Source organism: Austrofundulus limnaeus, unplaced genomic scaffold, assembly GCF_001266775.1.
Source record: "Austrofundulus limnaeus strain Quisiro unplaced genomic scaffold, Austrofundulus_limnaeus-1.0 Scaffold163, whole genome shotgun sequence".
Taxonomy (NCBI): domain Eukaryota; kingdom Metazoa; phylum Chordata; class Actinopteri; order Cyprinodontiformes; family Rivulidae; genus Austrofundulus; species Austrofundulus limnaeus.
Window position 1 is genome coordinate 771782 of NW_013952565.1, and position 10839 is coordinate 782620.

At 38.5% G+C, this 10839-nt stretch overlaps 1 protein-coding gene across 1 annotated transcript in view; it reads right to left on the reverse strand.

Annotated features, from left to right (window-relative positions):
• ush2a (Usher syndrome 2A (autosomal recessive, mild)) overlaps positions 1-10839 on the reverse strand; it is a gene marked incomplete in the record, with an annotated part of 244206 nt that overhangs the window by 95419 nt on the left and 137948 nt on the right. Inside the window, 7 exon segments of the mRNA XM_014017175.1 lie at positions 2466-2687; positions 2801-2969; positions 3845-4073; positions 6734-6846; positions 6928-7130; positions 9640-9849; positions 10103-10266. Of these exon segments, the coding sequence (XP_013872629.1) occupies positions 2466-2687; positions 2801-2969; positions 3845-4073; positions 6734-6846; positions 6928-7130; positions 9640-9849; positions 10103-10266 (1310 nt within the window).

A 10839-nucleotide genomic window follows, 5' to 3' on the forward strand; every position in this document is an offset into this window, starting at 1 on the left:
TATATATACAGTATATATATATAATAAACCCTTCACAAAAACAGCCCAGTCAAAGTTCTAAACAAATCTGGATTTCAAACTAAGACAAGTGGACAAAAAATATTTGAATAACTTCAGAAAGCAAGAAAAACTACTAATCAAAACAACATTGAATTTTTTTAATGTATCAGCTTTTGCACAGATATAAGAGCTAAATGTTAATCTCATAAAACAAAATACAAAAGGACAATGTAAAAAACACTGACCACAGGTTTTAGTTTGGGTTTATTTTTTTTTTCTTGGAACAAATTTAATGAAATGACATTCCTGACTGATTCTATTTCACCTAATATCCACTAATAAAACATAATAAGTCCATAAACACACAGACATGCATGTCTCTATGCAGGGATGTTTGTGTGTGCTTATAGATAATTGTTATATTTTGGTATGAATTCTGCATGTTTATCTGTTTGCACATGTGCACAGAAGTCGGGATGTGGATCTGTTGCCAGACAGCTGTCTCCTGGCATTGCCGTTCCCCTGCAGTGTGTGTGTATGGTTGTTGACAGTGTGGACGGTAATGTGTGATAGATCGCACTTCAGGGACCCCATAATCACATCAGCCTAACCTAGTCTATCAGCTGGGCACAATGGGATACCCTTCACTCCTCCTTTAATCTGCTTCATCTAGCTCTTCACCATTCTTCTGAGCTTTCTTGCTTTTTGTCCTACTCACTTTAAACCTCTGTTTTTACTGCTTTTTCAAAGCTTCATTGATTTTAAGCATTTAATCTGATTTTATTTATACATTTAAACATTTTATTCTTCCTATTGTTATTAAATCTGTAGTTTCATTTCAAATGCACATTTAGGTCTTTATTTTTCTTAGTTAAAATTTTTCTTTATTTTTCTACAAATTATTTTACCAATACACTAATACAACATCTAAAAAAACAGGAAGTAGTAAGAGGGTGTAACAGGAGCAAGTGATGCCAAGGTTATGGAACCCATTGGATAATGGGCATTGCTCTGTGCATGTTGTATCTGGGACTATTTTGAAACAGACGAGTTGGCCCCTAGGCTCCCCAACAGTGCATCACACCCAGCAAATGGCCCTTAGCCTTGCTAGCGCTGCTAGCTCTACAATCCATCATACCATATGCTCTCTATGGGGAAGCTAACGCTAATGACTGATGAGTGAAGGGAATGGGCGAGGGGAGGTGCACAAGAAGAAAATAAAGAACATTTTGAGAAAAGAAAGGAAGAGCAATAAACAGGCAAATAATCACAATAAGTTGGTGAAAAGTTCACAAGCAGAAGATGACAAGAGGGTAACAAAATGTGAAAAGGTGAAAAAAAAGAGGAAGATAAAGAGGTTTTGAGTAGGTGGGGAGCATATGCACTCTTTGGGAGGCCTCCTCAAATGAAGGATGACCATATATCCTGCTCAGTTGGAAGAAATAAAGGAGGGCTTAGATGAGAAGAAAGAGCGACAAGACAAAATGAGCTAAGATACGAAGGGGTCGAATAATAGACAAGTTTGTTTAAAAGATGCAAACAATTACTTAAATGAAAAAAAAAAATCCCCAACACTTTTCTGTATCATATATATAATAGACTTCAGGGGTCAATCAGAACATTTTAGTGACAAAACACAAACTAATGAAAAAAGTTTTTAACTTTTTCTTAGTAATTAGTTAATTTGTGTGTGTGTGTGTGTGTGTGTGTGTGCACAAATGTGTGCATCCGTGTTTTTGTTGATAGGCTAATGGAGTACTACAGGCCTGCCCATATGGGGCCCATTGTTTATATGTGATGAATAGAGGCCGCGTGCCTGCCTTTGGCATTCAACACTAAGCAAACCCTGCTGAGGGCACCCTGTTGACTCTGTGTGTGAGTGTGTGGGTGGTGGGGGGAGTTTGAAGGGGGCTGTAATATGTCTATATGTGTGTGAGAGAAAGAATGAGTGCGTATTTCTCCTGCTGTGTGCTTGGCAGTGCCCTCAACGGTGCCATCCTGAGTGTGTTTCATCATCATCTGCCATGACAAAGATGTCTAATGACACACCCGTACACCGACACTCACACAAAGACACACGCACGGTCCCATCTGTGCCGTGGTATTTGAGTGCTTCGGGACACTGCGGGAGAGGACAGGAAGGCGACCCTACGTTCCTGCACCATGTGTTTACCTTTCAACCCTTTTCTATTCTCTATTTTGTCATTTTTCATCTTTTTCCTTTCTCTCACACCTACCCAACCCTATAAATACCAAGATGTCATCAGTCATTGGACTTTGACAAAAAACCCTTTCGCTCCAGAGTGACGTTTTCTTGATTGACTCAAAATAAAAATAAAAAACTTTTTGACGCAGCAGTTCATCAAACTTTTAACGTCTTCTTTCAGCAACAGTGAATGGAAATATTCTGAGAACATGTCTTGCATGTTTAAGTTTCTACTTGCGTTCATTTTTTTTCTACTCACCTGGTTTATATTCATGCACCTCCCCCTTCGTAGCATCACCACAGCACACCAGGATGTCATCCACTATCCGGCCTCCACAGCATTGGGCCCCATAGCCATCATGCAGGCTCCCACTGCAGCAAAGCTGGCCGCCTGTCATGGAATAAGGAACCCCCCCACAGCAGCTGTCACCGGGCCCCACCGAGACCCGGCCCTGCGAGTGGTCAGGACAGCAGTATTCATCTACAAAGACAAGGACAGATGAAGGAAAGACTTGAACAATGTGGGGAAGAGTAGACTTAATTCAAGTGACAGAACTATGCTGAGATTATTGCAAACAAAAAGTAAAAACATACGGGTTTTTATGGGAACGTAGTATCCTCCACAGCACTGATGGTCAGGGAGAGATGGGACAAGTTTGCCACTGCAGCACGTGGGGTTGGTAGTAGTATTTAAACTCCAATAACTGCCATCGCAGCAATGGTGATGTGGTTTTCTTGTGTACAGCCATCCACTGCAGCAAACCTGGTTGTAGTCCAAATGGAAACACATAAGCTGTATATGAACTGTTTATTAAAAAGAACATAATTTGACCATTAAGGGGTGTTTAAATAAGCTTCAAAGTAGAAAACATATATAAATATGGTTCAAATTCCCTTTCTAAAAAAGGCAAAACAATAAAAATCAGTTAAAAAAATGTGAATCAAAAAATGTTCTTGAAAGGGCCGATGTACTTTATAAATAAGTTGTGTATTTTTCTGGACTTTTCTATATCATCATGCAACATCATCTATAACTTCTACCTTGTAATACCAATAAAAGGACTTTTTATGCCTTTGTTTATAAGGTGTTTTGATAAATCTAAACACAGTCATGGACACATAAGTCTATTTATTCATGTTTGTGAAAACTATGCAATTAAGACCTCTTCTCTTTAGGGTAAGTTCACCACTTTTGAGTGTGTATCTATTAGTTCATATGACCCAAAATGTTTATGCCACTGGATGTATGCATAGAAATTCCCTGTGCTACAGTGACTAGGCTGGCACTCAATGGCACAACAGTAGAAGTTAAGTTAATCCCTTTAAAGAAATGTATCACTGAGATAATAATCATGCTCTACGTATAAAGCAGGGATTGTTTCTTTTTTGTGTACTTTTGTTAGTTAGTGTTTGCAAAAGACTAATATCCTGAAGAAGAACAGAAAAACAATTCATTCTCAGCTTTATATGAGTAGCAAAAGAAAAGACCTTTGGTATCTTGTTTTTCACATGGCTGCTGTCAGTAAATTTAGTTATGGTGAGTTTTAGTAAAAACCATGTTGTACAAGTACAAGTAGAGATGAAAACAATCAACAATAAGGCAGAATAAAAGATACAAGTAGAGATGAAAACAATCACCTGTTTGTCAGGATGAAAGCAGGATGTGCCGCACACACTGTGACCCACTGGACACTGCAGGTAATGACATTTAAACCTTAAAGCACCTGCACTTTCCGAACTCTTCTCTGAAGAGGGTTTTACCAGTGTTGACCCATCCATGCATGATCTGAGGGTCCGTCTTAAAACCTCGTAGCCCAGCATGATCCCGCTGGGTTTGTCTGGGTGGGACCAATTTAATCTCACTGCCCTTCAAGCACAAAGGTGGAGCAGCAGAAAGATAAACAAAATAAAAGTGATTACTGGATAAGTGTTTTATTGCTTTCACACAGTTGTAAAAAACAAACATTTTCCACTTTCATACCCTTAAATTCATCTGAATGGAAGAAAATAATTCTACAAACAAAAGATTAAAAAGTTTTATGCTACGTTCACGCCGAACGCATTTTGAGCAGCAAAAATGCGCCCAACGCCTCAAGTTGGACGCTCCACAGACTGGGACAGAGACCAGACGTGAGTCTGAAATGGGAGGAGCGTCTTGGTTTTTTTTCCAGTCTGTCTTTGGCGGATGAAATAAAGATAAAATAAAGAAAATGGCTTTGCTTTATTTACTAAAGAGCAAGCGAACATTGCGCACACCAGCTAATTAAATCACCAGATAACTTAGAGGCGATTTGTTCATTTAGTTTCACCACTCCAGGAGCTGCGAGCTGACAAACTATTTTTTGTCCCGAGCCCAGTTTAAAGGGATCCCCAATTAGTTGTAACATTAGACTTTATTTAGTAAACATATATTTTAACTGTAAAACAAAGACTGTAAAAATACTGTAGGCTGTTTAATTTTGTACATTTTAAAAACATATTTTAACACAGATAGCCATTTTATTTACATGCAAAGCATTCTGGGTAAATGATGACGTGGATAGGGAGAAGGGGTTATCTATGGAATCAAAGTGGGCGTGTCACAAGAGTGGGCATGTCAAAAGCATAAACACTGTGGGCTACGAGGTCTACATGACGGTATCCTTAGATCCTGCTTGACCTCTATACAGCCTGACCCTGACCCCAACACTAAGGTTAACCAGGAGAAATGTGACCCAAGTAGGGGTCTCCAGAAAAAGTGGTGCCGTACAGTAACGTCCCTTTTGTTCTTGTCTAATCAGGTGGTGCCGTACGGTATCACCCATTTTGCTTGTCCAATCAGGTGTGTCCATTTAACAAAGTCCATCATATCAGGTCGCTTTAGAATCGCCTTTCCTTGTGACACGCCCACTTGTACGCACTCGTCCGCAGAGACCCATACTTGTGGATAGGTCCTCAGTGTGCGCGAGCTATATCCCCACTGAAGGTTAATCTTGGACAATATCTGATGATCGACTCTTTTAAATGAAACCAGAGAGTGTTGACAGTGAGGAGAAGGTAGAAATGACTCAGCCTGGAACTGAAAATATGGATGGAGGACAACAGAGCTGCTTCATGGAAGAAGAACCTCAGCTTAGCCTGTTAGCTTTAGCGTTAGCTCCAACGCTATATTGTCTTACATGTTTTAGCTCAGTGCTAGTGCAACAAACAAGCTAAACTGAGGTCCTCCATCCATATTTTCAGTTGCAGGCTGAGTCACTTTTGCGTTCCCCTCTCTGTCATGTGGATGGAGGACCTCAGTGAAAAGGAGAATGTGTAGCACTGAGCTAATTCATATACAGTATATGGTGATAGCATCAGGGCTAATGCTAAAGCTAACAGGCTAAGCTGAGGTTCTTCTTCCATGAAGCAGCTCTGTTGTCCTCCATCCATATTTTCAGTTCCAGGCTGAGTCATTTCTACCTTCTCCTCTCTGTCAACGCTCTCTGGTTTCATTTAAAAGAGTCGATCATCAGATATAGCTCACTAGCAGCCTTGCACTGAGGACCTAGCCACGTCATCATTTACCCAGAATGCTTTGTGTGTAAATAAAATGGCCCGTCCGTGTAATACATTTCTAAACTTTTAGTTTCAAAATGATAAAAACTAAACAGCCTACAATATATTTACAGTCTTTATTTTACAGTTAAAATAAATGTTTATCAAATAAAGTTTAATGTTATAACTAATCGGGGATCCCTTTAACACCGCGGTCAGTTTAACGAGCTGCTGACCCACATCGGTGCTGATATCTCCAGCCAGAAAAACTGTAGACAGTCGATTTCAGCTAAAGAGCTCCTGTCCGTAAGTTTGTGTGCAACATTTAGGAAATGGTCACGTGGAAAAATGAGTCTCTCTGATTGGTTGTTGCGGTGCATCGGGCAGCAAAAGTTCAGATTTTTGAACTCGAGTGTCGGCTGCTTTGGATGCACCACATGCCCGGAAAATGCTCTACCGCAACCTTGTGCGCCGCGCTAAACGGACTTGACACGCTGCAGGACCCCTAGAGGCGCGTCCACCATAGACTTTGCATGTAAACCGGCCGCTCCTGCAGCTCAAACTGTGTTCGGTGTGAACGTAGCATTAGAAGTGCATTTAGGCTGTGATAAAGGTAAAAAGGAGATCTTGTTAAATTTGGACCATGCAGAGTGCCAACAGTTTATTTACAGATATTTTTATAATAAGTTCTTCTTTTGAAACTGGAAAACATGTCAGTAATCTTACTATATAGTTAAAATTCTCATCTTTTACACTTTTTCACCTTTTGCTGTAAAAGCCCAAACATGTTTAGCCCGCTGTAAACCAAATTACTAATGAATATCATAAAACATAAAGAATTGAACCGACATGGTTTGTTTTGTATCATCAACCTTACAACTAAACTCTAGATTAACAATAATGTAAGTATTAACAATAATCATCCCTAAACTAAAACATAGAATATGGCACATCATTAGATAATGTGGTATTAAGTTTAAAAGGTAAAATAATGTACTGCACTGTTATTACCTGGGACTGACTACTTGTACATGTGGCACAGCAAATCCAGCTGGTAGGTCTTCCACAGTGGTAGTCTTTGTAACCTCACTCTGAGTACATGCATAGACGGTACACACTTCCACCTAAAACAGACATTTCAACCATAATTACCTAAAACATTATACGAACACCTTTATGTCTGAGCTGTGTTTGATGTTGTGTACTTGTATGTTGTAGACTGTAAAGGGGAGTAAATCCCCCAGCAGGTATGAGCCAGAGGTGTTGTCTATGCTGCCATGAAAACGACTGTTAACGTAGATGTTGTAACCAGTGATTGCTCCGTTGGGTCGAAGAGGAGGAAACCAGAGGACACGGGCCGAGCTGCTGTTTACTGGGACCACTTCTGGAGAAGACATTCCTTCTGGCTCTGAGAGCGGAACAAAACAAATAGAACAGGACAGGATCATGGAATTTTATAGTACGTAACCGTAAAAAACCATTAAACAAACACACCACTATGGTAAAATCAAGACCTTTATATACTTTTATATCACAAGTTCAGTTATCACAGAGTGAAGTATTGGAACTTTCAGTCAGATTTTAACTACACTCCTCTGTCTACAGAATGTTATCCCATAATGCAACTTGTGTAAAGATTAGTGTTGCCTTTTTGTGCATTTTGTTCAGCAATAGTATCTCTTTGGATGTCAATAATAGACCTGCGCTTGATTTAGAATGAGAGCATAGACGCAACCACTGGGATATAGTCATATTAACAGATTTGTTAAAATATTCTGATTGCACACAACACACGCATTTACATCCATTTCTGATGTTATAAAAATGTATTTAAAATTCAGTGCTCTGTTCAGGACTGTATATTAGTGAAAAATGGAAATAACCTTAGTATCCATGTGCGTGTGCAGTATTGCATTGATAATTTAATCTTGCAGTAAATGAAATGTAGAGCACATGGGCTGGGTCTAGGTGAGTGCATGGCTGCAAATGAATTGGGTTAACTTCCCTTAGCTGAGTGCGTTTTCACTAAGAAAAATAGATTCTGGCAGAGCGGCTTACCATCTCTCTTTTTTAAATATCTCAGAAATGACAATGAATCTTTCTTTGAGAACATCTCTTTCTGCCTCGTGTTCATTAATCTGGTTCTGTTTTTCTTTCAACGTGACAGAAGCTGAGTGAAAAGTACAAAAGATTTAAAACAACAAGAAACAGACTTTGAGCAAAATCAAAAAATATCTAAGAAAAGCAAACAGAACAAATAATTCAAATTATTTCAGTCTGTAATATTGTTAGGGGAAAAAGCAGTTTTGAGAACAGTAAAAGACAAGAAGTTTCAACACAGGAGTTAATAAGGTGGGAGGATGGAGGGTGGGAGAAGGGTAATTATACCAACTTCATCTATTATTCTAAGTGAAAATAGACTCCGCGACAAGAAGTTAACCCAATTCATTTGCTGCAAATGCACTTACCTAAACCCAACCTACCGCTCTACATTTAATTTACTGCAGGATGGCATTATCAATGCAATGCTGAACACTGGGCCTCTTACTCCACACACAGATACAGACATGTATTTTTCTTGCCAATTAGTCCTGATGTTAGCATTTCCCTATAGATTGCAGGCCACGTTGGGATGGTTGGTAAGGTTGAGTTGCATTAGTTAAAATATATTAAGCCCCTTGGATGTGTGTGTGCGTGCATGCACTCATATGGCTGTAAAATAATGAAATTACCTCAGGAGCCCTCTCAGTTAAACGAGCCATGCTTTGCCTTTAGCACCTAATGATTTTCTAATGTTTTTAATGCACTTTTTATTATACAGCTCAGATTAGAGAGAAGAAGCTTCTGACATTTGATTATACTGAAAAAGAAGAAAACTATGAGAGCAGAAAAACAAAAGAAAAAAGAAGGGAAAAAGGAAAAAAAGGTGACAGACATGGAGGTGAAGACAGAAAAACAGCAACATAATTCAGAAACTGGTCATAAAGTTATAAGAAAGGAAGCTAGGCAATGGGTTGAAATATGAAAAAGAAAGAAAAGTGACGACTGTATAGAATTGGAAAATGAAGAATATCAGTATGCATGAAAATGTTTATACTTTTGTGTCTTTAAATAAATACACATCCTTATATCCTATATTTGAGGATTTAGCATTAATTTTTTAAATATCAAAATGTTAAACTGACAGTTAAATTGCAGGAACAGTTAGTGAAACATTTCCTAAAAAATGCATTTTTTTAAAACAACAATTAATAAAGTGCAACTTTTTGAGATAAGAAAAAATATTTTAACAAACTTGATATGACCAGAATTTGTATTCTGTCTGTACATACAGCATGTCTGAATTATTGATGAGATAATTGCAGCTCATTGTTTTTAATAAATGTCTTGGTAATAATAATAATAATAATAATAATAACAATAATAATAGATTTGAGCTATTTGTCCAACAGCAACAATATTTTTCTTAGTATAGATCTATTTTTGAGGAGTTTCATGAAAGACTGTTCAGTAACTAATACAACAAAGTATCCTTCCACAGTTTTTAATTCCTTAATAAAATGTGAACCAGCTGCATTTACCTGGTGTGTGACAGCTAGAACTTGACTTGTGTGTAATGATAATGTGAGTGTGGTTTCTGTGAGTTAGTCAGTGCATGGTGCCAACAAGCTTTTTACAACACCTTGAGTGTACCTCACACACACTTTGTATTGATTTCATGCCTGAGTACATGATGTGTTTAATGTCTCCTGTGAAGCACACAGTTGCAAAGAAATGATGTTCACCTGGACTGACTGAGAAGATGCATGATATGTAGCCTGTTATAAAGCATTTCACACATTACTACCCCATCTTACAGAAAACTCATCATTTCAAAGCTTCGGTTTGGCAAATCATAGAATGTAAAAGCCCCTTACCCCCATCAGCTGTGGTGATATTAACTGTTGTTTTAGTTGTATTATGTGCTCCGTTGAACACCTGTAATGACACCTGATATGTAGTAGAGGGCCAAAGGTCACTTATCACTGTTGATGTGATCTCAGGTCTAAAAGACAACATCTGACTTGACTGGGGAGAGTCTACTGTGAGAAAGAAGGTTTCCACCTCTCCCTGCAAGTCTTTTAAAGCTGTAAAAGATGACAAAAAGAGTGGATCAGTTAAAATCACGGCAAAGTTTTTGTTTATAAGTTAGCATTCTTAAAATTAGCATGTGAAAGTACAATGTTATTAGAAAATAAATTGGTGTATAACAGTTTTAAAGCCTTTTACTGTCATTTGTGAATTTAATGTGTATGTGCTTATTTATTGTTGTAAGTTATTTAAGAAAAGACCTCTGCTGGGTGAGTGTGTACGAGTTCTGAGGAGATACAATATTCTTACAAGGTTGAGTCCAGTTGACTTGTATAGCTGTGTGATTGACAGCATGTGCAGACAAAGACGGTGGGTTCAGGGGAACCCCTGCCATGGTCACTGCAGTCGCAATCCTCCCTGAAGTGTAGCCCACATCATTAGAAACCACTAACTGGTACTGGTAACGGGTGAATCTGCAAAGAGAGTACAACATGTTCCTATAGCAAGAACTTATTTAAAATCAGAGTTAAATCTTCCATTGATGCTGATCTTCAAGGATAATTTTTACCTATGGACTAAGGTCAGCTATATTATATTTGGGTCATATCAGTCTTTACAGTGTTTTACCTTAATAATATTCATTCACTTCATTCATTTTACCAGGAAAAGCATCAGTGAGATTAAAAAAACATTGATGTTAGAGACCCCAGCAAACAGCATCAGTTTAACAAGCTACAAACACACTATCCAGGGGCGGAGCCAGGGGTGGCCAAGGGTGGCCATGGCCACCATGGACAAATCTTTGGCCACCCCATTGGCCACCCTGCTGTACACACCCCTTCCACAGTGAAACAACCTTTAGGGGTGTAATAATCCTCCTGAACAGTTGGTGGCAGTGTTTACCAGCTTGAAACATTACCAAGCTCTATCTCTGAAGAAGACTAATGACAAGGAAGTGATGATTTTTTTTATATACAGAACATGCCTATATAATCTGATTTATGGTGACAAATGTTTTTTTTTTTTTTTGTCATTTTCTGCATGAT